The sequence below is a fragment of the Ovis aries genome, chromosome 24 (assembly GCF_016772045.2).
Source record: "Ovis aries strain OAR_USU_Benz2616 breed Rambouillet chromosome 24, ARS-UI_Ramb_v3.0, whole genome shotgun sequence".
In the NCBI taxonomy this organism is placed as follows: Eukaryota; Metazoa; Chordata; class Mammalia; order Artiodactyla; family Bovidae; genus Ovis; species Ovis aries.
In genome coordinates, this window is record NC_056077.1 from 37,257,860 (window position 1) to 37,285,088 (window position 27,229).

Genomic DNA, 27,229 nt, shown 5'->3' on the forward strand with positions numbered 1-27,229 from the left:
ATCCTGGGGAATTCCCTGGCGGTCCAGCGGTTAGGACTCTGAGCTTCCACTGTAGGAGGCACGGGTTCTATCCGTACCTGGGAACTAAGATGCCGTATTGACCGGACGAGGGGTGCGGGGGGGAAGCCCTCACTCACTCATCTTTTGCTTCTAGCACTTGACAAATAGAAGGCGCCACTTTTTTATTCTTTCAATGAGCTTCTCGTTCTAAAATGACCACTTTTCACTCTTCAGAGGGTTCTGCTTCGGCTCAAGATATCCGGGTTCTGGAGACCTCCCCCGTTAAGCCAACCGTGGCCGGGCGCGACCAACCTCGCTCCTACCTGAGCCGAGCGCCGTGCGGCGCCCCCGGGATCCCGACCCGCAAGGCCTCGGTGCTGCGGGAGGCAGCTCCGGGGAGACGCGCCGCCCTCAGCGTCAGCCTCGCCGCCACCGCCAACGCCCGCAGCAGCCCCACAGCACGGAACCCGGGCCCCAGCCACCTCGGCCCCGCCACTCAAACTCGCCTGCCCTCACAGCCCCACACCTGAGGTAGGCTCGCCCCAGCCCGCGGCGAGCCGGAAGTGGGCGACGGACGCGGTCAGACAGGTACGCTAAGGGAGGGCCCCTTCCGTTTCCTCTCTAGGACTCTTGGAGGCCGGTGCGTCTCGTTGATTCCCCCTTCCCTGGGGACCGTTCGGGAGCGCGCGCCGGACCACCAGAGGCTCCACCCACCTGCCTGCGTTCAGGCTCACCGACGCGGGGCCCTTAGCGCCTGCGTGGCTTTGCATCTGCGCTCCATTAATGGGAAGGACGCTTCTCCAGACACACCGAGAGATAAAGCGCTTCCCTCATGGCACTTTAGACTAGAGACCAGTCGGTCAACACATGTTTACTGCATCCTCCGGTGCTTTGTGCGGGGCTTAGGGTCAGAAGGTGACGGAGGGAAGCACCCGGGCATTGTGGGTACGCATAAGAGGCTTCTACCCTGGGGCTAGTCAGGGAAGGTTTCCTGGAGGAGCCGGCACCTGAGCTCAGATTTGCTTCAGTTCAGTTCATTTCACTTCAGTCGCTCAGTCGTGTCCAACTCTGCGACCCCATAAACAGCAGCACGCCAGGCCTCCCTATCCATCACCAACTCCCGGAGTTTACCCAGATTCATGTCCACTGAGTCGGTGATGCCATCCAACCATCTCATCCTCTGTCGTCCCCTTCTCCTCCTGCCCTCAATCTTTCCCAGCATCAGGGTCTTTTCCAATGAGTCAGCTCTTCGCATCAGGCGGCCAAAGTATTGGAGTTTCAGCTTCTACATCAGTCCTTCCAGTGAACACAAAGGACTGATCTCCTTTAGGATAGATTGGCTGGATCTCCTTGCAGTCCAAGGGACTCTCAAAGAGTCTTCTCCAACACCACAGTTCAAAAGCATCAATTCTTCAGCTCTCAGCTTTCTTTATAGTCCAACTCTCACATCCATACATGACTACTGGAAAAACCATAGCCTTGACTAGACAGACCTTAGTCGGCAAAGTAATGTCTCTGCTTTTTAATATGCTGTCTAGGTTGGTCATAACTTTCCTTCCAAGGAATAAGCTTTTTTAAATTCCATGGCTGCAATCACCATCTGCAGTGATTTTGGAGCCCAAAAAAATAAAATCAGCCACTGTTTCCACTGTTTCCCCATCTATTTGCTATGAAGTAATGGGACCAGATGCCATGATCTTAGTTTTCTGAATGTTGAGCTTTAAGCCAAACTTTCACTCTCCTTTCACTTTCACCAAGAGGCTCTTTAGCTCTTCTTCACTTTCTGCCATAAGGGTGGTGTCATCTGCATATCTGAGGTTATTGACATTTCTCCCGGCAATCTTTTTTTTTTTTTTTTTTTAGTTTTTAGTTTTTTATTTTTTAAATTTTAAAATCTTTAATTCTTACATGCATTCCCAAACATAAACCCCCTCCCACCTCCCTCCCCATAACATCGTTCTGGGTCATCCCCATGCACCAGCCCCAAGCATGCTGCATCCTGCGTCAGACATAGACTGGCGATTCAATTCACATGATATTATACATGTTAGAATGTCATTCTCCCAAATCATCCCACCCTCTCCCTCTCCCTCTGAGTCCAAAAGTCCGTTATACACATCTGTGTCTCTTTCCCTGTCTTGCATACAGGGTCGTCATTGCCATCTTCCTAAATTCCATATATATGTGTTAGTATACTGTATTGGTGTTTTTCTTTCTGGCTTACTTCACTCTGTATAATCGGCTCCAGTTTCATCCATCTCATCAGAACTGATTCAAATGAATTCTTTTTAACGGCTGAGTAATACTCCATTGTGTATATGTACCACAGCTTTCTTATCCATTCATCTGCTGATGGACATCTAGGTTGTTTCCATGTCCTGGCTATTATAAACAGTGCTGCGATGAACATTGGGGTACATGTGTCTCTTTCTTTTCTGGTTTCCTCGGTGTGTATGCCCAGCAGTGGGATTGCTGGGTCATAAGGTAGTTCTATTTGCAATTTTTTAAGGAATCTCCACACTGTTCTCCATAGTGGCTGTACTAGTTTGCATTCCCACCAACAGTGTAGGAGGGTTCCCTTTTCTCCACACCCTCTCCAGCATTTATTGCTTGCAGATTTTTGGATCGCAGCCATTCTGACTGGTGTGAAGTGGTACCTCATTGTGGTTTTGATTTGCATTTCTCTAATAATGAGTGATGTTGAGCATCTTTTCATGTGTTTGTTAGCCATCCGTATATCTTCTTTGGAGAAATGTCTATTTAGTTCTTTGGCCCATTTTTTGATTGGGTCGTTTATTTTCTGGAGTTGAGCTGCATAAGTTGCTTGTATATTTTTGAGATTAGTTGTTTGTCAGTTGCTTCATTTGCTATTATTTTCTCCCATTCAGAAGGCTGTCTTTTCACCTTGCTTATATTTTCCTTTGTTGTGCAGAAGCTTTTAATTTTAATTAGATCCCATTTGTTTATTTTTGCTTTTATTTCCAGCATTCTGGGAGGTGGATCATAGAGGATCCTGCTGTGATTTATGTCTGAGAGTGTTTTGCCTATGTTCTCCTCTAGGAGTTTTATAGTTTCTGATCTTACATTTAGATCTTTAATCCATTTTGAGTTTATTTTTGTGTGCGGTGTTAGAAAGTGATCTAGTTTCATTCTTTTACAAGTGGTTGACCAGTTTTCCCAGCACCACTTGTTAAAGAGATTGTCTTTACTCCATTGTATATTCTTGCCTCCTTTGTCAAAGATAAGGTGTCCATATGTGTGTGGATTTATCTCTGTCTCCCGGCAATCTTGATTCCAGCTTGTGCTTCTTCCAGCCCAGCGTTTCTCATGATGTACTCTGCATATAAGTTAAATAAGCATGATGACAATATACAGCCTTGACGTACTCCTTTTCCTATTTGGAATCAGTCTGTTGTTCCATGTCCAGTACTAACTGTTGCTTCCTGACCTGCACACAAGTTTCTGAGACTTCCTGGGTGGACCCAAAAGTGAGGTCAGGTGACCCCAACACAAGGAGCATGATGAGGAACCCAGTGGGTGTTGGTGGCTTCCCCAAACCCTCACAACCACTACAGCAGGTGGCTGAGCTAAGTACTTAGAGTGATGGATGACCTGGAGGCAATGAGAAGCCAGTGAAAGTGTTAGTTGCTCAGTCCTGTTGGACTTTTTGTGATCCCATGGACTGTAGCCCTCCAGGCTCCTCTGTCCATGGAGTTCTCCAGGCAAGAATACTGGAATGTGTTGCCATTTCCTCCTCCTAGGGATAGTCCTGACCCAGGGATGGATTCTTTACCATTAGCACCATCTAGGAAGGCCAAAGCATGTGTTCTCCCCAGCTATAACCAGCGTAGCTGGGAGCAGAGTGCTCCCCAGTATGAAAGCACCTCCAGACTATTAAGGGGCAACTTTAGAGGTGCCTGCAAGAGGCCTCTGGCTCTACTGAGAGGCTCAGTGCCCATGTGTGGATTGGCTAACCTGGCTATTATTTCCCAAGGCATAGACTTGTTAGGCTCAGACTCCCAGACCTGGGAGCTCAGTGTTGGGGAAGCTTCCACCTATTACCACTCCCAGCCCTTCCCTCCAACACAGCCATGAGAAAAGTTCCCTGTACTGAGTCACAGTTTTTGTCTGGGAACCCTTTTTAATGTCACTATCTCAAACACCTTCTGCTGTGGTTATACTCTGTTCAGTTTATTTTACAAAACCTTGTATCATTTGGTCTTTTCCTGATACTCCTCCCTCCCCTCTTGCCCTCTAGGCTGCAAGCTGGTGTTTTGTTTGGTTTTTGGCCATACCAAATAGCACTCAAGATCTTAGTTCCCCGACGAGGGCTGGAACCCGTGACCCTTGCAGTGGAAGAGTGGAGTTTTAACCACTGGGCCGCCAGGGAATTCTCTTGTCTGTTTTCGGAGGTATGGATTAACAGACAGTAGTCCTCTTTTTATTCAAAACACTTGTCCAAAAAAAATCACTCAGAAAGCTCAGGAAGAATTCAAAAAATGTTTAACAAATATCAAACACACGCAGGATAGAATCACTGTGAGTAGGGGGAAGGAGGGGTTGACTTGACGCTCAAGAGCCTCATCAGAAGGCAGAGACTGGTGGAGACTGAAGAGCCGCACACACTGGCACGTGTGCACTCACGCCGCTTGGCGAAGGGCAGGGCACAGACTGTCTGGGTCTAGATAATGGTTTCTTCCTTCAGCAGCGTCTCCTTCTGCGTGGAGCTCAGTTCTCCTCCCAGACTATCCAGGTTTTCCAGGTACGAGATCTCTTGGGTGTCCTCAGTACTCTGGGAAATGGGCAACAAATGGCATCTAGGGCAGGCTATTTCTTGGATGAGGCAGATGGTACCTGGGTCACAGCAAAAGCTTGAGTCAGGAGAGAGAAAGTGTATCAAGCTCAGTGCCCCCGAGGTTGGAAATTCCCTCCTCTGACCTGATTCCTCTGGTCTGCACCTGCCCTCCAATTTAGAGTTTTACAGAAACAGAAGGCAAAACAGTACATTGACGAACAAAGCATACAAATAGATGGATAAACTCAAGGAACCATGGCCAGTGCTGGAAGTCATCTGAGCAATTGTCTAACCATTAATAGGTAAGAAAACCAGGTTTCAGAGAGGAAGGTCAAACACAAAGTCCAGGCCTATTCATGCCCAACCCATTCAAAATTCTCAGTAAGTTCTGAATCTTACTGGAAGGAAGGGAGAGTGAATATTAAGGAACAAATGGAGATATCCTGACTGGATAAGAAATGCTGCATTATGGCTAAGACTGAGATAAAACACAATCTTTATTTTCAGCTCTACAGTCAACAAGATACTCTCCCACTAAACAAAACTTCTAAATATTTCTTCAAAAACCTATTTATAAATATATCATCAAGCTGGCATCAGAGTAAGATTGAAAACCAAAGCCAAAACCATAATGATTTCAGGAATCTAGAGGGTTAAGCAAACACACAATTAGTCTTCACCTTGGAGACATCTATTCAACCCAGGTGATCCTGAGTTTCCATTCAGTTGGCCATTCAGGACACAGAATATAAAAGGAAAGCCCAGGTCCTGTGTGCAATGAGGGGATCTAGTAAGAATCAGCCACATGAAACTGGAACTTCAAAGTTGCCTGCATGGACTCAGAATTCACAAGCGCAGGCTAGCTAGTATGCGATCTGCAGCTGGACTCGTGGCACCTAAGTTTTTTGACTGGGATCCTAGGGTAGTCGTTGTGCACCCAGGCACCAGGCAGAAGCAAATGTAAGTCCTTTTTTAAGGAAACACTTTAAACACAGGCCTCAAAGATCTTCCAAAAAAAAATTTCAAGGAAAATGAGTTCACAGTCAAAACCCACAGAACATAGGAAGGAACAAGGCACCACAAGCAAGAAACAGGGGCAAGTAATTCAACTTTAAAACTTATAAGATACAAAATATAAAATAAGTATGTTTAACATGTATAATAAAAATATATTTAGAGAAAAGATTTAAAACATAAGGAAAAAGTATAAAATGAGATTTACAGGAAAATACAACGTCTAGTTATAACATAGATTAATTGAAATAAAAATTTAAAGGCTAGGTTAAATAGATCAGACACAGCTAAAAACTGAATGGATAAAACTGAAGATGTAGCTAGATATATTATTCAGAATGCAGCCCAGAAAGACAAAGACAGAAAATATGAAAGAGAAACTGACAGACATGCAGGACAGAGTATTAAGGTCTAACAGAAATCTTCCTGGGGTTCCACAAAAGACAAAAAGAAAAAAAAAAGATATTAGGGAGGAGATAAAAAATGTTCTAGAAATACCACTGCTCAGCTTCAGTTCATGCACCAAATTGTATACTTTAAAATAATGCATGGATGAAAGAAGTAATAAGGGGAACAAGAAAATATTTGAAGTTGAACAACAAAAAATATAACACATCAAAATGAGAGCTACAAATAAAGATGCAATTCTTAGATGGGGATTAAAGCTTTAAATGCCTACTCAGAAAAGAAGAAATAATTCATGAGCTTAGATCCCGATTTAGAAAGTTGAAAAAGGAACAGAAGAATAAACACACAAAAAAATTAAGTAGTGGGGAGGGAAGTTCAAAATAAGAGGCAAAAAGCAATCATGTAGAAAACAAACAAGGTTTGTTTTAAGAAAGCTAAAAAGCTGATTCTTTGAAAAGACTAAGACAACTGATAAACCCTTGACAAACTTAGTAATGAAAAAAACAGAAAAATCAGGTATGAAAAAGCACACAACTACAGATGCAGAACAAAATTTTTTAAATATTTTTGTCAATAAAATTTAAAACTTAGATAAAATGTGTAAAGAAATATATAACTTGGCAAAACTGACTCAAGAATAAAATACCTGAATAGTCATGTAATCATTAAAGAAACTGAATCATTAACTTAAAAATTCTCCCATAGAAAAATACCATGCTCCTTCTACTGGAAAGCTTAGTTACACAATTAAATACTCAAGGTAGTAAAAATAAATGAAGCTTAGTTCCTCATATTAATATGGAGGAATCTCGAGATTTTTCCCACTTGATCAAACATAGCAAATTCCAAAAGAAAAAATACAGTATCATAATACTCATATAACATATTAAAGTATGCAAAACTAAATAATACATTGTTTAAGGATATATAACCATGTAGTAAACATAACTGGCATGAATTTCAGAATTATTGATTCCTCAGGATAGAGAAGAAGGTGAGAGAAGGAAGAGCCACAAGGTGGGGGCGGGGGGGAGTGGGGAACTTCAAAGATACTTAACATTCTAACATATTTCATTAATTTAAACAAGCCCATTTTTCCATATTTTAACATCTTGAAATAAAGATGTGCCCTACAAGCTATGAGCACCTTAGAATTATATTTGACATCAGTCTTTTCTTTCTCAGTGGTACATAAAATCAGGGTGTATCCACTCCAGTACTCTTGCCTGGAAAATCCCATGGATGGAGGAGCCTGGTAGGCTGCACTCCATGGGGTTGCTAAGAGTCGGACATGACTGAGTGACTTCACTTTCACTTTTCACTTTTATGCATTGGAGAAGGAAATGGCAACCCACTCCAGTGTTCTTGCCTGGAGAATCCCAGGGACGGGGAGCCTGGTGGGCTGCCGTCTATGGGGTCACACAGAGTCAGACACGACTGAAGCGGCTTAGCAGCAGCAGCAGCAGCAGCAGCAGCAGCAGCAGCAGCAGCAGCAGCAGCAGCAGCAGCAGCAGCAGCAGCAGCAGCAGCTTCTAAACAATGGATTTGACAAAATATGGCTAGTTCTTAAATATATGGTGGAAATACGGGTGTACAGTTTATAATTACTTATATTACAGATATACCCTTTGTTATATATTCAATGTATAATAAAATTGAGTCTAAATAGGTAATGATCGTGGGTCAGGTTAATATTGTGGGAAGAGGATGAGGAGTAGGGACAATTAGGATCAGATGGGATGAAGAACTTCGATGATGATGATAAGTAAAGAAAAAGGGATTCAAATGAGGAATAAGATCACAGATTTCAAGCTAGAGAGATAGGGATAGAAAGCCTTGGGAACCAGGATGGTGTAAGGGAGCACATGAAATGTGCAAGTTTGGCTCTAAAGTCAAGGAAGACGGGAATGGGGAGGGGGAGGGTGGAGGACAGAGTTGAGGCAGGCCCTAGAGCAGTGCCGTCCAGCAGAACCTTCTGCATCCGCATTGCCCAATGTGGAAGCCACTGAGCTCATAACAATGTGGTTTTTGAATATGTGAGGTGCAGCTAGTGTGACCAAGGAACTCAATTTCTAACTTTATTTCACGTTAATTAATTAAAGTTACATAGGCACATGTGGGGGCTTCCCTGGTAAAGAACTCGCCTGCAATGCAGGAGACCCAGGTTCGATTCCTGGGTGGGGAAGATCTCCCGGCAAAGGAAATGGCAACCCGCGCCAGTATCCTTGTCTGGCAAAACCCATGGACAGAGGAGCCTGGCGGGCTACAGTCCATGGGGTCGCAAAGAGTCAGACATGACTGAGTGACTAAACAGCAGCAACAGCCACATGTGACTAGGGTTTTGAGCAGCACAGCTCTAGGGCACCCATAGCTCCTGAATCCAGACAGAGCGCGGGGAGAGGGCGCCAGGCCCAAATCACTCACCAGCCACCATGAACAGAAGGATACTGAAGCCCAGGACGTAGTAAGGCCACTGTATGGAGAACTGTGGGGGGCTGGGCTTCATCCGCAGACTCTGGATCTCCAGGGCGTGCAGCAACAAGGCCAGGGAGGCGCAAGCCCCTGCGGGATCACAGGCAGGCCCCCTTGGTCTCCTCCTGCCCCTGCTCCAGCCTTCCAGCACCTGAGTGAGGCTCCTTTCTCCTGCCCGGGCCCCTTCCTCTTTCAGAACCAACAACCTCCACCCCACACACCTGTCTCACCCTCCTTTCTAACTCTTTGCAAAGCCTGTGTGCCTTGCCTCTCAGAAACCCCTTTCCTGGGTACCCTCTGTGCCTGTGCCTTGGGCTGACTCCAGATGGGCCCCAGGCATGACACTCCCACTGTGAGCGTTCCACCTCCTCCATCTGATGGGAGCTTCCCAGGGCAGGGCCTTGGTCAGCCTATTAAAATTAAAAGGTTCTAGAGGGCAGAGATGGTCTCTTCCATTCATTCATCCAAGAAACATTTGTATTTGGTTTATAGTCTATATTTCAATTAAATTAGAACTCTGTACTAGGTTCCAGGACAGCTGCTAGGATACAGATGATGGGAAAGACCCCCAGAGAGATGTTGCCAAGCCAAGGTGACGAGAGCTGTGCCCTCTGGAAGTGCAGTTAGGAGGAGCCCCAAGAAGGGGGCGGCTGTGCCCTGGGCAACTTCACAGAGATGGAAACAGAGGAGAGGGGCCCTAGAAAGTCCCTCTCCTGACCTCAGACAGAGACCATCCCCCCATCTTTGGGCCCCTCCCCAAGGCTGGGGCCCACCTGCTGCTCCCCACCTGTGAGGAAACTGATGAAGGCTGACACAAAATTGTGCTTCCGGGTCCTCGGAAAGAGCTGAGATGCAAAGGACACCATGATGAAAGTGGTGAGGAAAGACAAGACAACAGCGGACAGCAGGGAGACTCGGCCGAGGATGACGTAAACTGCAGGGGCGGGCAGGAGGGAGAGCGGGCTGGGCCCCGGCACTCAGCCCAGAGGGTGGAGCCCGGCCAGCCTCGGGTCCCCAAGCGTGGCCTGGGGCCAAAGTTCCGACCACCCACGGGTAGAGCGCACAGCTGCCTATTTTCATCTAACCCCAAGAGACTGAGAGAAAATGTCCTTTCAGGCATGTTCAATTCTGTTCTATCTGCCCCCACCAGTCCTCTGTCACCCCCCAAACCCCAAGCTGGCCCCGCTTCCCTCCCCCAGATGCCCGCCTTCAGCCTCCATACTGGATAAGGGTCGAGGCTTCCAGCACTTGATATGAAAGCAGTTCTCAAACAGGCCACTGAAGAACACTTCCTGGGACTCCTCGTTCACCAGCCGCACCCAGAAGGGGAAGATGGAGACCAGCAGGATAAGCAGGTAGCCCAGAGAAGTCAAGGCAGGGGCTATGGCCCAGGTGAAGCCCTTCACATCTCTGTCCTCTATCGTCAGCATCACCTGGGGGAGGAACAGTGAGGGAGCCCCACGCTGCACCAGGTGATGGAGATGGTGCCGCGGACATGTCAGCAGACGTGGGGCTCAGGAAATGTTTGCTTTGCTTTGATTAACCATCCAGACCTCTTCAGCTGGCCTAACCAATACAGAAAACCTTTTCTCTCACCAACTCACTTGGGTAATCTTGAGTGTGTGGGGTCCCTTCTTTGAGCCTCCATTTCCACCTTGGTAAAATTTCCACCTCTCCCAGCTCTAAAGTTCTAACTTTTCAGTTCTGTTTTAATAGCCCCCCGCCCCACCCCACCCCACCCTCACCCCCCACCCCCCGCCCACAACTGGCCACAGAGCCTCTCCAGTCAGCTGTTAGCTACTGTCTGCCCTTGGAGAGTTCAGAATGAGGACCAAGCAGATATTAAAACCAGGGCCTGGAGTGCCTTTACTTAGGGACTGGCCCTCTTGCCTCAGGACCTGGGGTTTAGAGGACAGGGGTCCACCTGGTCCTCTGCTGAAAAATTAGCAGAAAATACGCACACAGAAACTTTTAAAAATAGTTTTAGAGTTTCAGAGACCCTCCTGAAGCCCTAGGCTCCCTCTAGGCCTGGAGGTTGAGCCCCTCAGTTAAGGATCCCGCAAAACTTCTCCATCACCACCAGCTGTCATCAAGGATGTCTTCCTAGAAGGAACACCTGTGATATGGAAGGTAAGCACTGGCTGGAATTGGCTGTGGAAGCCGTGACTGTGTCCCAGTTTTATCACTTGCTGGCTGGGTAACCTCGGGGAACTCACTAAAACTCTCAGGACCTTGGGTTCCCCATTTGGAAAAGAGAGGAGATGACACTTGCCCATTGAGGTTCTTGGGCGGACCAAGTAACATGCTGCAAACAAAGCGTCAAGCACAGTGCTTAGGGCCCAGGTGCTTGATTAAGGATTCACCTAGTCAGCCTCCTCTCTGCCTTCACCAAGCCTGGCAGCCCTGAGGAATGAGGTGGAGAGGGCCAAGGAGAGGGAGGAGAGGAGGGTCGTTGGAAGCCTGGGTGCAGCAGCGAGGGTGGGCCCTATCCAGATGGCCCCCGATGACCACAGCCATGTGGCAGTGCAGGAAGGTGGCATCCGGAGGTCAGAGGGACAGGACAAGGGAGATGGGGGCACCCCGAGACAACAGCCCTTGTTTCTGCTGCCTCAGTAGACTGTGCCTGGCAGCGCCAAGCTTCCAAGCTGCACACAGCAAGCGAGGGGCTTCCCTTTCCTCTCAGCCCCCGAGCTCATCTGATCACAACAGAAGAACTAGCCGGAAGGCAGAGGAAATCCACTGCTTATAGAAGAGTTAACCACTGCTCCTCTTTGACTGCTGTCGGAGCGCTTGGGAAATTTCTAAAGCACTCTCTCCTCTTTCTGTCGTTCCCCAATTTTTCTTCTTCCCACCTAAAAAATTTATCCTGCCTTCTCTGCAAAGCTACCCTTTTGAGATCTCTCCACCCTCCGGGCAGTACTGATGAATCACCCAAACTTCAGGGCCTTGGTTTCCTTCACTCTAAGAGGATGAAGTCACTGGACCAGAGCGAGTTGAGTCCTGGCTCTAAAGCTCTCCAGGTAGGAGTCATGGCCGCATCTTGATCCCATCCTCTGCAGGGAATGGAGTACCCTGGACATTTTCAACTGATGCTCTGAATCCCTTCCTGTCCCCAACCCCCACCCCTCTGCACCTCAACTTGTCTAAACTGACCTCAGTGTCCCCCCCATTTCAATCACCTGCTCCATCACCCACACTCTAGTCTGGAGTTCATGCTGCCTTCTCTGTTTCTCCCACACTTTCACCTCATCAACCGTCCTCACCTTCTCAAGTTTTCTTTCATAAAGTCTCTAAAGCACCCACCCTCCTGCCCCCACACCCGCCATGACTCTCTCCATTCCTGGAACACCACAGTCACCCCAAGCATCTCCAGTCTGGGTTTCTTCCCTGAGGGCAGGTCTCTTCCCCTTAAGCCTTTTAAATCCCACATCTTCTGCAAACCTCAACTTGGTCCTTTCTACTCTCTGGACTCTCCCAGCCACCAGTCTTTATCCATTCACTCCACAAAAACGAACTGCGTACTTACTGGGCGCCCCATGCCCAGCCTAGGCCAACGGGGAGAATGAAGGATGAAAAAAGACAGGAACTCTCAGGCTCTGGGTAACTACTGGGGAGAAGAGACACATAAACTTGTCAGGCAGTACAGTGCTTTCCCCTCCTCGCCTGAGGTGACTCTGAGCTATCCCCTGGCCCTCCCCAGCTGCTCTCCAGAGAGGAGGACCCTCCGGGCCTTTCTCCAGGGATAAGCCAGCCTCTGCATGGAGGCGCCCTCAGTGCTGGCTCTGGACAACTGGGCACCAGGGACATAAGCCAGACTCAAAGGACCACGGACAAGTTACTATAAAGGGGGATTTGCAGATCCTTTTGTACTGATGAAGAAACATTTGGAAAGAACATTCTGGTCCAGGATGCCACAGTCAGTCAGAGTGGACACAGGGACCACAACCCTGAACGGCCACCCATCTCCTCACCTCTTCACCAGTCACCACTAGCCGGCAGCTGGGTTTGGGATTCCCAAAAGTGGAGGAGAGGGAAACAGAATGGGAGGGGAGAGGGTTGCCAACTTTTACTTTGCCAAGAACATTCAAAACAAAACGAACTTACTATCATCTACTCTCACTGACGTTTCAATTATTTTGAAAAGGGCCAATGACTGGAAGAGCTGCGTGCCCACCGTGCCTGGTTCCCGCTGGCAGAGTCTGTCTCCCTGCGCTCCGGCGCCCAGCGCTGGAGCAGCCCTGTCACCGGCCAGGTGCAGCGCAGCCCAGATAAGTGTATCCCGGGCTGGAACCAGGAAGGGAACTGTCTGGGCCCCCGGGAGCCTCACTCTCCACTTGTCCCACCAGCCAGTAATTTGAGGTCACTTGGACTGAAAGTGACTTAGGCTGGGTGAGGGGTTCCTTCCCACTGACGACCCTCCTCGGTCCTCAGTGGCCCCAAAGCCCTAGTGACATTATCCAGACCCATAGATGGGTCCTGACCTGGCCATTGGGCCCCAGATCCAGCCCCACGGCTCCCAACAGAAGGGTAATATTTGGCCTGGGGGGCCTCCTTCACACCCTCCCCCTCCCAACCCGAGGCTCCACCTCCACTCGCCCCTCCCCGCCGGTCTCCAGTCCCTACACCCGCCCAAGCTGCTGGCACAGCCCTTTGGCCGGTGGTCAAGACCCTCCTTTGCTCCCCACCCGCCTCAGGCCAGCGAGGGGATGCTCAGTCTCCCCACGGAGCCCATCGAGCCGGAGCCCTCGGGGCCCTATGGCTGGGGGAACCTGGCCTCCCGGGCGGTTACGGTCCAGGCCTTGCTCACCGGTACGCAGAATGGGGTGGGGGTGGGTGCACCCTGAAGTCCACCGGATTCGAATGCCAGCTCTGCCATCACCAGCAGGGTGCCCTTGGGGAAGTTATTTCTTCTTCCTGGGCATCAGTTTCCTCATCTGTGAAAAAGGCATGATCATAGTGACTTCTCCAGCAGGCTGGCTGGGAGGGCCTGGGAGATGTGCTGTAGACCTCGCGCTCACCCCCCATCCCCCCATTCCCAGTCTTTCTTTCCCTCGCCCTTGCCCTGCGCATGCGCTCAGGCACACCCCCCCACCCCCAAACCCTCCCTGGCCTGCACAGTCCTCTGCCCTCCGCTAAAATGGCTGTCTACACCTCTCCCAAGGCGGGCTGGTTTTAAACTTAGGCTCTTCCAAGAGAGGCACTTTAGCTCCTAGCCCAGGTGGTTGAGCTGGGGGGCTGGTTTGTGTGGCAAGAGGGGCCACATTTGGAGCTGGGTGAGTCACCAGCTCCCCGTGCTTTGAGACTAAGCTCACCAAGGAGAGGCATTTATAACTCATTAAGATTTTTAAGAACCAGAACCATGTCTGGCACCTCCACACACCTCTCCACTAGCAGGAACATATTCAAAGACAACAGGAAAGGATGAGAGCTGATGAACCATTAATTTATTGAATCACCTAACATGTGAGAGGTGATTATCTATCATGTGAAAGAGGGCTTCCCTGGTGGTTCATATGGTAAAGAATCTGCCTGCAAAGCAGGAGACCCAGGTTTGATCCTTGGGTGGGGAAGATCCCTTGGAGAAGGAAATGGCACTCCAGTATTCTTGTCTGGGGAAACCCATGGACAGACGAGCCTGTCCATGGGGTTGCAGTCAGGCATGACTGAAGCGACTAATATACATCATGTGAGAGGCTCATTGTATAATCAGTATTCTACCTGTCATAAGGTTCAGACCCCAATTTGTAAGGCCTCAGGCAAGACAGGTCTTTCTTGACTTAGGTGGGGCAAGGCAGAGTACAGTTGGGAAGGCCTGGAGCCAGGCCAGGGAGACCTCTCTGCCCTGCTCTCAGAGATGGCTTTTGATCCCTCCATCCCAGAGGTTATCCTTCTCCAGGTGGCGGGGGAAATAGTCAATTTCCAGACTCACAGCCTCACTTTTACTCACCCTCGGGAAAAAGAATGTTTTCTTCACCCTATACCCACCCCTACTTGGTTCCCAGTTCCCCAGGGATTCTGACTGGCTCAGCTCTGGTCACAAGCTCATTCTACTCCACTGAAAAGGATGCGTCAGCTGTGCCCCACAGAGGCCAAGCAGAATCATCAAAGAAGTTGAAGGTTTTGAGGAAGGAGGCAGATGAGACCCCCATGGTAAAGCGATTAGTGACTCATTCCTAATAAACAGAAACTCCAAGACAAGAATAGCAGGATATGTAAGGAGGCTGGGCCCTGCTCAGATGACACATTTCTTTTCTTGCAGTCAGAAGATCTCCCCGACCACGCATGCACAGAAAAGGATCCTTGGAGGCCACAGGGAAGTGATGCCAAGGGATGTTACCTACCCATATGCCTTTTCAGTAAAATCCATCTTGGCTAAGAGATGCGTGCGCGCACACAAGGGGATCCTGAGATGTACCAAATATGGACCAGGCAAATCAAAATGATTGGCCAAAGGAAAACCAGAAGAAATGCCCCATAAAAGTAATTCAAACTGCCACAAGAGGGGCCACTCAATGACTCTCTCTCTCTCCCTGAGTCTATCAACACGTACTGTATTTTTCCCCCCTTTAATACTTTGTTTCACTATTTTCTGTCTTTGTGGTAATTCTTTTCTGCAAAACCAAAGGGTCAGGGCCCTTGTCACTGATCACTGGTCTAGTGGCTAGGATCTGGTACTACCACAATCTCTGGCTGGGAACCGAAGCCTCGCTCCAAGCAGTTGCAGGCCAAGGAAGGCCACTAGAGATCATATCAGACCACTTATCTGGAGCAGCCAAAGAACGTTCTAAAAAGGAAGAGGGATGGTGTTCTCAGAAGAACAGAGAAATTATGGCAGACTGTAACAGCATCTTCATACGCACCCTGTCACACTTTTAAATGTCATTATACAGCAAATCCAAATCACTGGTATGATTATGCCCAGGCTACCTGGGCTTCCCTGGTGGCTCAGAGGGTAAAGCATCTGCCTGCAATGCGGGAGACCTGGGTTCAATCCCTGGGTCAGGAAGATCCCCTGGAGAAGGAAATGACAACAAACTCCAGTATTCTTGCCTGGAGAATCCCATGGACGGAGGAGCCTGGTAGGCTACAGCCCACAGGGTCGCAAAGAGTCGGACACAACTGAGAGACTTCACTCACTCACAGATGGAAAAACTGAGCCCCTGGTTAAGAACATGTCCATACTATCACATAAATGGTTGCTAAAAAATCATGGGCGATTACTAAAAACATTAGGCTGTGGAGGAATAGATTCTTCACATGGTGCTAGAGCTTACTTATCCTTCTCACAAATACTAATTGCAAAAGAAACACGTATCTTTATACAGAAGAGATCTGGCGGTCAATCCCTTAAGCCGGTAAACAAACAGTATTACTTGGGGTAGAATAATCTCATGTCACGTGCCTCTTGAGGTGACAGCAGTATGAAGGAGGCATCACCTGAGAGGTGCTCTTGGCCAGAAGTAGATCATCAGGCCTCTAGACCTCAATCCAGTTGGGGATAAGGAGGAAGCTAAATGCCACCTCAGGGAAACAAGGAAATCAATTTCATGGAAAGTTATAAAAAATAACTGTTCTTGACTCCTCCAGAAGTCAGTCATTAAAAAAAAAGGTGGGACTCTTCTAGATTAAAAGAATCTAAAGAGATATAAATCCAAATGTAATGTGACTCTTGATTTTTTTTTTTTTTTCTGATTTGAAATAAGCTAGCTATAAAACACATTCTTGGGACAACCAAGGAAAATCTAAATACAGACTACATTTTAGATGGTATTATGGAATTTAATTCTTTTTCTTAGGTATGTTAATAGTCTTGTGATTACGTACAAGAATGATCACTTAGAAAAAGCATGCCATAGTATTGGGTTGGCCACAAAGTTCGTTCAGATTTTACTGTTACAGGAAAATTTGAACAAACTTATGGCCAACCCAATACTCAGGGTGAAGCTTACTTTCAAATGATCCAGGGGGGAAAAAGCACATGAATAGAAAGCAAATATGGCCAAATGGTAACCCTGTTTAAGGGGAGGATATATGGGGTGTTCATTAGTCTACTCTTTCACGTTTTCTGTATGTAAATCAGATAAAAAGTCAGAAAAAAACAGAGACCTTGTCTGAGAACACACACAGCCAGAACCTGGACCTGGGTTTATCATTCAGCCACTCAACACAAGTGCCTTCTCTAATGACAGATTTCAGGTGAGGTGCACACAGTCCCTGCCCTCACCAAGCTTGCAACTAGCACAAACAGATAAATCATTTTTTTAAAGTGTGATCAGTGCACAAAGAAGTAGAGCAAGCTGTGGGAAATGCAGAGTGAGAACAATTCAGTCCAAGGGAAGACATGCCCTTCTAGACAGAATCTTATGCCCAAACAGGGATTGCAATGTGCAAAGATTTTTACCTGCTCTCCAGCAAGAACTATTGTATGTTGTACTTTGTATATATGCACCATTGTGCACAAACAGGACAAAAGTCTGACTTACCTTTATGATGGATGTTTTCTAGTCAATTCTAGTTCTGCCTTTGTTCTTTTTACCCTTTGCTGGTCGCAACTCATTACAATAAGTTAATTTTGTGGCCCCACCCCCGCCCAAGTGGCTCTTAACCTACATTTGAAAAATACTGTGTCCCAATGAATTTCAGAATGTCTGGCAGAAGGGGTGGCCACAGAGGGCTGGAGAAGTCAGTGGGCAGAGCTGGGATGAGAAGGGTCTTGTTGATTTCAACCTGAGGGCTGTGATGGGCTTTTGTGGGGATGAAAGCAGTCACTTCTGGGTGCCACTGTGGAAATTTGTCTTCCTCCTCCTCCTATCTCCCTTTGCCTGAAGACTCTTTTTACCTCTTCAACCACAGCACAGGAAATGCCTCTCTGCGGGGGGCCCAAGGCTGTATTCAAGGTATGGCTTGGGACTGCCAACCCAGCCCCTCCCATGATCAGAAATTGAGAAAGTGTATATAAGTATCAGAAATTTAGGAGGTGTATTTAAGTGTCGGCTCCTCAGGAAGCATTTTCGTGCTCTCCCAGGTCTAGAGTAGAGGGACAGACAAGGGAGGAGGGACCTGTCTGCTGGAAAAGTCGGTGGAGAGCCTGTGAGCTGGAGCTAGAACCTTTAGAGTTCTGACTCCCCTGGGTTCTGTGTTTCCCTGGTCCCATGCTCTAAAGGGAAAACCCAAGTTACCCAAATTGAAGTTTTACTGAATATAACACAACCAGAACCTATCAATAAGCAGGCTCATAGGGGCCCCACCCAATAGCTGGTTCCACTCCCAGTGCAAAGGTCCCTCCCACCACTCCTTCCATCTAACCTGGGTCAAAAAACTTAGGGCTAAAAAAAAGCGTCCAATGGATTCACTAGCTAAGTCACTGGCAACCTGGATATAATCAGCTTCGATGGAGCAGAAGCAGTGCCCTGTGCTAAGTGAATGACAGTTACACAGATAACAGCAACTGGTGAAAAAAAATTTTAAGGGTATGAGAGCAAAGCATGTGTATGACTAGAATTCAATCAGAGAAGGAAAACCATGATGAGACAGACAGACAGACACAGACACAGACACACACACACACACACACACACACACACACACACACACACACAGCCCAATGAAGGAAAAGAAGAATCCAGGGGAAGGCAGACTAGTTTCAGGCCCAGCCCCAGTGAGCTGAGTCAACAGATCAACAATATCACATGTGAGCTACAAAATCACTGCTGCCTCTCTTCTGCTTGCTAACTCTCCCAAGAATCTCCCTTAGAGCCCAGACAGACTGAAAAACAGAAGAAAGGGGAAGCCTGACACATGCAGTTCAGTCTACTGGATTCTACACATAGCAAAGCCCATGACATGTGATACTGAGAAATTATTTGGCTTAGAAAACTGGCCCATTTATTTAAAGCTTCTATAACATATAAAACAAAGAGAGATTCAGTAGTCTGCAGGATACTGAGGAACGAAAATGGTGGCCCTAGAAAACCCAAGAGCCACTTCCATGTACAGTGACAACCAACAGGACAGGTGAGGTAGAAGGAAACTACTGGTTTCAAAGGTCATCCTGCTGTTTTCCTGATCCATGAGTCTGAATCCCCCTGATGTGTTCTTCCCTGGAGTGGACCTAACTCATCCTGTTTTCAGAGGATGACTGTAGAGATTTGAAAAACAAACCATAGAATCTCCCTCTGATGTAGATCCTCAAGATCAAATAAAAAGCAGTGCAAATTAAAGGTTCCATTTCAGTCACCCCCTCTATTGCGTCACTCTACCCCTTTCACGCCCCTTTCCGACAAACCGCAAGGCTCTCCCCATACCCACCATTCCCCCAACATGAACTGACCAATGGTGAGTAAGGCGGGAACTCTACCTAATGCACTGAATGCATAAGAGATTTTTCAACTGTGTGGATTCTCAGGTCTTAGTAAGAGGTGAACTATGACTGAAAACAGTCCACATTCTCTACAAAGGTTTCCTCCCCAGTGCAAGTTCTCTGATGTTGGAGCCGAACTCTGACCAAAGGCTTTACCACCTTCACTTCATTTATGGTTTCTCTCTTGTATGGGTTCCCAGGTGATGAATAAGGTATGAACTGTGCTTGAAGGATTTCCCACATTCTTTATGTTTGGAAGATTTTACTCCACTGTGAATCTTCTGGTGCTGAATGAGGTAGGAGTTGCAACTAAAGGCCTTCCCACATTCACTGCACTCATAGGGTCTTTCTCCAGTGTGAATTCTATGATGTTTGAAAAAGAGTGAACTCCTACTGAAAGATTTCCCACACTCATTACAGCCATAAGGAGTCTCTCCTGTATGGACCCTCTGATGTTCAACAAGGTGTGAGTTCCGACTGTAAGCTTTCCCACAGTCACTGCACTTGTAGGGTCTCTCTTTGGTGTGAACTCGCTGATGTTCTGTTAGATGTGAGCTCTGGCTGAAGGCCTTCCCACATTCGGTACATTCATAGGGTTTCTCCCTAGAGTGGATTCTCTGATGTCGGAGGAGACTTGAACTCCGGCCAAAGGCTTTTCCACACTCATTACACAGGTAAGGCATCTCTCCTGTGTGGGTGACCTGATGCTGGATGAGGTGTGAGCTGCGCCGGAAGGCCCTCCCACACTCATCACATTCATAGGGTTTCTCCTCGGTATGAATTCTTTGATGCTGAGACAGATTTGAACTATGGCCAAAGGCTTTTCCACATTCACGACACTTGTAAGGCTTCGCTTGTGTGTGGATTTTCTTATGCTGAATAAGGTATGCATTCCGCCTGAATAATTTCCCACAAACATTGCACAGTTGAGATTTCTCTTCAATAAGAACATATGACTGCTGGATGAAGTCTGACATATTACTGAAGTTTCGTCCATATTCATAGGGTCCCTCATGTTTGTTTTGTTCACATTCATCTCCTTCATGTAGTCGTGTCCCTACTTCAAGAGTTTTCTGCTTTATAATTAATTGATCCTCAGTCCAGGTCTCACCATCTGACAGAAAATACAAAAAAGGTATATGTAACAGTAAAAACTCCTGGTGGGAAACAGAATGATTAAAGTATTCCAGGGTATTTGGTTCAAAAAAGTATGAAAAATGGCCTCGAAATACAGGGGGAAAATGGACACAAGCTGAGCAGATTTGGAGAAAGTGGTAAGTAAACCAAAGTGAGAATTTATATATGAAGTACCTAATTAGACAAGTACACTGGAATTAGCAGAATAGGAAAACAGAGTTTGAGGAAAGTGAGATTTTCAGAACACAGGAAGGGTGATGCTAGGGGTTCTGAATGGAGAGAGGCAGGGACTGCGCAGATAAAGAGAACTTCACGCAAAGGTTCTGTCCACATGGTATCCTGGCCACGTGGATTGTCACCATGGTAACAGGAAATACTCCTCATAACCAGAGGCCAGCACCTTCCTCATTCCTGCTGTCTGTCTCCACAGACAAACGCTCACATGCTCACTCACAAATGTAACATAATCAGACCTTAGAGGAACCTTTTTAGAAATGGTGCCAACTGAGAGGATTTGATAAAGAGAGGGGGAGAATAGGAGGAAATGCTTAAAATATGAAGCATGGGATAGCAAGAAATATTTCCATTATCTATTTCAGCTCTATTCCATATCTCTTTCATATCTATTTCTAAGAGAACCAACAAGAACCAACTCTGCACCCTAGTTGTATCTAAAGGAGACAATGGAAAAAAATCTGTTTACTATAATACATTTCTCCTCCTAAGTTTTACTTATTAAATATGACTTATTGAAGTACAGTATGTTACAGAAAGAAGGCCCTCTGCTTAGAGTAATCTTCCTGGAAGAAGGAGGTGCTGAGGAATATCCAATGTAGTATCATTTCCATCAGCAATCAAAGTAAAACACATGCAACCCAGATTTTAGTAGGGAATGGTCATTGTCTTTAAGGAATTTAGTAATTATCTGATATCAGAGAACCGTATTTATATTTGTTCTCCACCTCCAGATATGTCCTCTTCTATACATTCCATTGGGATATTGGTTTTAAAATTTTTTGTGTGCATGATGGGAACTTTTAAGATCTACTCTATAAGCAACTCTCAAATACACAACATGGTATTGCTAACTGTAGTCACCATGTTATACCTTAGCTTCCTGGGACTTACTTACCTTATAGCTGTAAGTTTGTACTTTTGATGCCCTTCATCCAGTTCTCCCACTCCCCACACCCCACTTTTGGCAACACCAACATGTTCTCTGTATGCATGAGTTTGGATTTTTCAGATTCCACACACAAGTGAGGTAATGTCCTCTGACTTATTTCACTTAGCATAATGCCCTCCAGGTCCATCCATGATGTTACAAGGGCATTACTTCCATCTTTCTTATGGCTGGATAATGTTCCACTGTGTATAAAGAGAAAGCACGTTTTCATCCATTCGTCCACTGACGGACACTTAGGTTGTTCCATGTCTTGGCTACTGTAAATAATGCTGCAATGAACTTGGGGGTGCAGATATCTTTTCATGGTAATGATTTCATTTCCTCCGAATAAATACCCAGAAGTAGAATCACTGGATCATATGGTAGTTCTATATTTAATTTTATGAGAAACCTCCATACCATTTTCCATAATGGCTACACCAATTTACATTCCCACCAACAGTACAGGAGGGTTCCCTTTTCACCACATCCTCAATCAACACTTGTTATTTCTTGTCTTTTTGATAACAGTTATTCTAACAGGTGGGAGTGGATTGCTGGTTTACTGTTCGTACGTCCCCTTGCACATGTGTTTACTTACCTGTTAGACTGCAAGCTCCGAGGGAACAGAGAGAGACTTAGGTTTCTTCTCCATCTTCCTGATCTGGCCTCTGCCTGTTTTTCCAGCCTCATTCTGATCTCCCCACACGAAGCCTCTTTACTATCTGTTGAACCACTCTCGTCACAACATGTGATGGCTGTGACATTTTAGACAAGGTGCCTTTTACTTGGCCCACGCCCAATGTGGTTGAGAATGTCGACCTCACTGCTCTCAAGCCCTGTTCAACATCACCTCCTCCATGAAGCTGAAGGTGATCCTTGAAATATTCCTCAAGTCACATAACAGTCACTCAGAACATTTTATTGAGCACCAACAACATGCCAGGTACAGTTCCAGACTCTGAGATCTGTCAATAAGCAAAACAAAAAAATCCTCTTCCATTTTACTAAAGGAGATGGACAACAAACTATGTAAATTACATACTGTTAAAAGATTATAAAGATGCTATAAAAACAAAAAAGCAAGGAACAAGGATTAGAGTGCCTGGGAGAGTGGGCAAAGGAGATGCAATTTTAAATACCATGATCAAAGGAAGACTAAGAAAACAGCATTTAAGCAAAGACTTGAAGGAGATAAGGATTTCTGAGAAAGAGGATCACAAATAGAAGAAACAGCAACTGCAAAGGCACTGGGTATTCATGAAGGCAAGTGTGACTGGAACAGAATGAGCAAGAGAGACAGGAGTGAGAAATGAGGTCAGAGACATAAAAGAGGATCAGAGAACACAGACCACTGTGGCCACAGGCTTGTAAAGAGGGTTTTCACTGAGCGAGGTGGGAAGCCATCGAAGGGTTCTGACCAAAGGAAGACAAAGTCAGACACTTCAACAGGATCGTGCTGGCTGCCATGCTGGAGAGAGACCATGGGGAGGCACGTGTAGAGACAGGACAACCAACCAGGCTGCAGCAACAATCCAGGTGAGAGACGATGGTGACATGAACCAAGATGGTGGCAGAGGCGGCAGTAAGAAGTACTTGGACTCTGGAGAGAAATGCTGACAGTCACATGGATGGGATTCCTGACTGATGGATACGGATATGAAAGAAACAGGAGTTTCCCTCTGGATTGAATAGCTGGAGGGATGCCATCTCCTGAGATGGGCGGTGAGATGGGCAGTATTCGTCAACCAGCTACAGCATCTCCAATAATTAAAAACGAGATTTCCAAGTGGCAGCTGTCATACCAGTCTCTTGAGATCAACTTGTCCCTAACTGGCACATACACTTCCAGTGTGTAAGTACTTGGTATAATATTCTTCACCTCTCCTGTAGCTTTAACATTTTTCAAAAAAAAAAAAAAAAAAAAACACAGGAGGAGGCAACAGTGACCAGCGACTCTCTTCTCTGCTCTACATTCACTCAGTAAACAAATACTGTTGCTTCTATGACGTACTTCTTGATTTTTTGCCCCTGCCTTCCTATTATCATTGCTAATATGCTCGAGTCAGATTCTAATCACCTCTCACACTAAACAGACCAGAATCTCTTCCTTGATCTGCAAGCTCATCTGCTAGCCTCCTGTTAAGCAAAGTTCATGTGCTTCAATTTCTGCCAAACAAAATCTAAACTCTTTGGCCTGGTGTCCATCTTCCACGATCTTACACTGTTCTGCCTTTATAGTCATCCTTTATCAGTCTACTCCATGCTCCAATTACTCTGAACTGTTCCCTGAACATTTATCTCCCCACACAATTCCTTCTCCATTCAACTTTCTACCTCCATCCGCTACAGGTGGTTTCACTGCCAAGGGCCCAGATTCAATCCCTGGTCGGGGAACTAAGATCCCACAAGCTGCAAGATGTGACCCAAAATAAGAAAGAAACAGGTGGACAAACAGGAGTAGGAAAGACCCTGAGAAGGCAAGAGGCAGAATCAGGAGAAAATGGTGCTTCCTATACCAAAGAACAGGAGTTTCAAAGAAGAGCAATCATGTCAATAAAAATACTAAGCGGTCAAAAAAAATTAGGGCTGAAGGAAAAAGTGTCCAGTGGATTCATTCGTTAAGATACTGGCAACCTGGATATAATCAGTTTTGATGGAGTAAAAGCGGTGCCCTGAGCTAAGTGAATGGCAGTTACAAAGATAACAGCAAGTGGTGAAGGCTTTTTTTTAGAGGCATTAGAGCAAAGGGTCGGACATGACTGAACGACTTCACTTTCACCTTTCACTTTCATGCACTGGAGAAGGAAATGGCAACCCACTCCAGTGTTCTTGCCTGGAGAATCCCAGGGACGGTGGAGCCTGATGGGCTGCTGTCTACGGGGTCGCACAGAGCTGGACACAACTGAAGCGACTTAGCAGTAGCAGCAGCAGAGCAAAGGGAACAAAGGTGATTACATGTCTACTGCCAAGTCAACCACCAAGCCCTACAGGCTTCCATGTAAATGTCTCTAGCATGTGTGTGTTTCCTTCCTGGCAGCCACCTGTCTGTTTCAGGAGCTTGAGGGAGGAGCCTGCCCTGCACTAAGGTGTCATGCATGAGACACTGGGATGTGTGTCGTTTGGGAGGTAGAGGATGTAGGCCACAGTGACGCAGAAAAAGGACACAAAGGCACAATAGCAGGTAAAGCAGAGTGTTTTTGGCATCTCCTTGTGCAGATACACCAGTCTGGCTGAGCCTGTGTGGGGAAACACGGAGACAACGTTTAAAGCTGGGTTCAGATCACGCTGCAGGGGACCCTGAATGCCAGGACCCCAATGCCAGGTTATAGAGAATAGACTGTATACAGGAGACACTGTGAACTAATATAAATAAATGAGTGTTTTAGGAAGGTAAATAAGGCACTTGGCCTTAGAAAGGTGACCACTGAGGAGCCTGTGTTAAGAGCCTATCCCTTCTGACCTAAAACCTGATTCTTTTCTTACTCTAAATTCTTTCAAGGCCAAACATATGGCTTTCTAAGGCCTCCAGGGCCAATATCCAGTTGATGAGGCTCTCCTCTTGTGAACTTCTACACTGTTTATTATCCCATAATTTCTCATAGATAACTATTCCAACTCAACTCTAAGCTGGTGCAGGGGTTAGGTTTTCTTCCAACTTAGTCTCAGTACCTTATAATAACAATTCAATAAATACTTGAGTTAAAAATTAGCCTAAAACAGAATTAGAGGCAAAACATGTAAAACAGTCTTCCAAACATAACCCTTCTCAAAATCCTTGATGTGGTTTATCTAAACCCTTGTCCCTCAATTAAATAATCCAATCCACTTTTTTTAAAAGGCCAAGATACAGCTTCCCAGGTACAGCTTCCCAGTGGCACAGTTAGTAAAGAACCTGCCTGCCAAAGCAAGAGACACAAGAAACCTGGGTTTGATCCCTGGGTCAGGAAGATCCCCTGGAGAAGGAAATGGCAACCCATTCCAGTACTCTTGCCGGGAAAATTCCATGGACAGGAGCCTAGCAGGCTAGTCCATGAGGTCACAAAGAGTCAGACATGACAGCACGCACATGCGCGCCCTACACACACACACACACACACACACACACACACACACACACACCAGATAATGGGGGGTTAGCAGATTGAAATTTAAATGCTGATGTCTACAGTTTAATCTCATTTTCCGTCAGCAGGTGGCTGGCCTGTCTACTGTACTCCACAGGCAGGGCACCCTCTTGAAGTTTATATCCTGGGTGGAAAAGGTATCTTTCCTAATGATGAAAGACAGCTTGCCAAGAGAAGCCCAGTCTTTTCTTGATACTTGGGATATAGGACACACTTGGCTGGGTTCATTCACTTATTCACACAACAGTTTACTTAGCCTCTCAAAGGCCAAGCAAGTTAACAGGTGCGGGAATGACAGATCCGAAAGACTTAGTGCCATGGACAGTGCTGAGAGAGGAAATCTTAGTGATGGGCTTCATTTACATGTAACAGAGCTTTAGGGGGGAAAAAAAAAAAATCAGTGTCTCGCACCTGGGTAATTCTAAGTGCACGGTTAAGCACGTCCATCTGATCTGAGGCCTCAATGGAAAGGACAAACTTTAGAAAAAGAAAGCAGCTAGGTCAGCTCCTCACCCTTGGTCTTTCGAGGCTCCTGCTCGGGGGATGGACACGGGGAATCCAGGGACATCTGCTCGGGCGGTTTCTCCATAGACTGGGTCCAAACCCCGGTGCCGCTCCAAGGCCAAGGTCTTCTCTAAAAAGTCTTCAACACCCGACACAAGGGAGGGGCAGCCACTTCAGGACAGAGAGCGAGAGGAGACAGACGTACGGGAAACAGTAGGTGCCGCTTCCCAAGAGGCTCCCCGCCGAGAGTCGGTCGGAGGAGCCCTGTCCTCCCAGCAGGCAGGCTGGGCCCCGCCGCGGGGAGCGCCCGGCCGGCAGCACGCCCCACCCCGGTCCCACTTGGGTCCCCCCGGCCCGACCCTCTTCCGCCGCCCCGCGGACAGCCGGCCAGGCCCGGCCCGCCCGAACACTCACGCCCTCAGCTGGCCGAGAGCGGCAGCGTCCGCCACCACGGCCTCCAGAGAGACCGGAAACGCGGGTTCCTCGGCGCGCACTTCCGGGGCCATCTAGGCAACTCGGAGGTCTAATCTCGATCGCGAGTTCCCTAAGGGGCCCCTGCGGGGTTGGGCTCAGAGGCGTCGTGTGGGGGCTTCCTTAGGCTTTTGTCCTCCTTCCCGAGGAGAGATTGAAGGATGGAAGAGAGTTCTCTTTTTTTACCCTCATTGCCTAGGTGGACAGGACCTAAATTGGTTGTTTCTTCTTTCTCATTCCCGTGTGCACCCTCCTCCGCTCTGCTCCACCCATCACCACACCCCTTCTTTCAGATCACAGGCCACGATGACCCCGCGGGCCTAGACCGGTTATCTACTCCCTCCATCCAGCCCGTTGTAGCTTCAACACAGCCTTCCTGTTTTGCCTGGAGCACACGAAGAGGAGGAACACACCAAACGGGTGAAAGAGGAAGAAAAGCCTTAGATACAGGGTCAAGATCCAAACGCCTACTGCACCTGGAATACTGGTTTGCAGAGGTATTATCTCATATGCTGAAGCAGGAAAAAAGGTTAAGGCAATGAGTTGTTCATGTTCAAGGATTCTCCTGGTAAAGTAAAAAACGACAGCTACCAGTTGTGGAGCACTGAAACTGACATCCCATTAGCCCTCACAACAATCCCATAAAATTGGTATTTTTTACTATTCTACGTGCCAGAAGCGGCAGTGAGTGAGTGAACTAGAGGCAGGATTCAAACCCTGGCCTCTTCAAACCAGAGCCTGGAGGCCAACCACACTCAGGAAAGAAAAATGAAGGA

General features: G+C 47.0%; 2 protein-coding genes and 2 long non-coding RNA genes across 36 annotated transcripts in view; 2 read left to right on the forward strand and 2 right to left on the reverse strand.

Annotated features, from left to right (window-relative positions):
- Positions 1-565, reverse strand: part of ZSCAN25 (zinc finger and SCAN domain containing 25) — a 28,091-nt gene extending 27,526 nt beyond the window's left edge. For 24 of the 27 annotated variants that reach the window (XR_009598320.1, XR_009598319.1, XR_009598318.1 and 21 more), the window contains exon 1: positions 324-565. The gene's annotated coding sequence lies outside the window, so the exon portion shown is untranslated. The remainder of the gene's footprint in view (positions 1-323) is intronic. The other 3 variants (XR_009598323.1, XM_027961399.2, XM_060405678.1) reach the window with 1 other exon arrangement.
- LOC132658531 (uncharacterized) lies at positions 422-8,796 on the forward strand. The gene is made up of 2 exons (XR_009598329.1): positions 422-588; positions 4,259-8,796. It is a non-coding gene; the product is annotated as an uncharacterized LOC132658531 (long non-coding RNA).
- Positions 4,487-26,406, reverse strand: TMEM225B (transmembrane protein 225B). 5 transcript variants are annotated; one of them, XM_042240270.2, is made up of 7 exons: positions 25,992-26,406; positions 19,047-20,163; positions 13,497-13,623; positions 9,912-10,122; positions 9,477-9,623; positions 8,642-8,779; positions 4,487-4,854 (listed from the first exon to the last, which is right to left on the reverse strand). In XM_042240270.2, exons 3-7 carry the CDS (start codon positions 13,563-13,565, stop codon positions 4,682-4,684), a joined length of 738 nt encoding a protein of 245 aa, XP_042096204.1. In that variant the 5' UTR covers positions 13,566-13,623; positions 19,047-20,163; positions 25,992-26,406; the 3' UTR covers positions 4,487-4,681. The 5 variants fall into 5 exon arrangements, with proteins under 5 accessions (XP_042096204.1, XP_011959972.1, XP_042096206.1 ...); XM_012104582.4 differs by lacking the exon at positions 19,047-20,163; XM_042240272.2 differs by lacking the exons at positions 19,047-20,163; positions 25,992-26,406 and adding an exon at positions 12,216-12,296 and having other exon boundaries at positions 13,497-13,529.
- On the forward strand, positions 10,562-25,903 carry LOC132658529 (uncharacterized). 3 transcript variants are annotated; one of them, XR_009598327.1, is made up of 3 exons: positions 10,562-14,839; positions 14,949-16,551; positions 16,627-25,903. It is a non-coding gene; the product is annotated as an uncharacterized LOC132658529 (long non-coding RNA). The 3 variants fall into 3 exon arrangements; XR_009598326.1 differs by lacking the exon at positions 16,627-25,903 and having other exon boundaries at positions 10,562-11,709; positions 12,834-14,839; positions 14,949-15,274; XR_009598325.1 differs by lacking the exon at positions 16,627-25,903 and having other exon boundaries at positions 10,562-10,819; positions 11,573-14,839; positions 14,949-15,274.
- Positions 26,407-27,229: the final 823 nt, after the last annotated feature.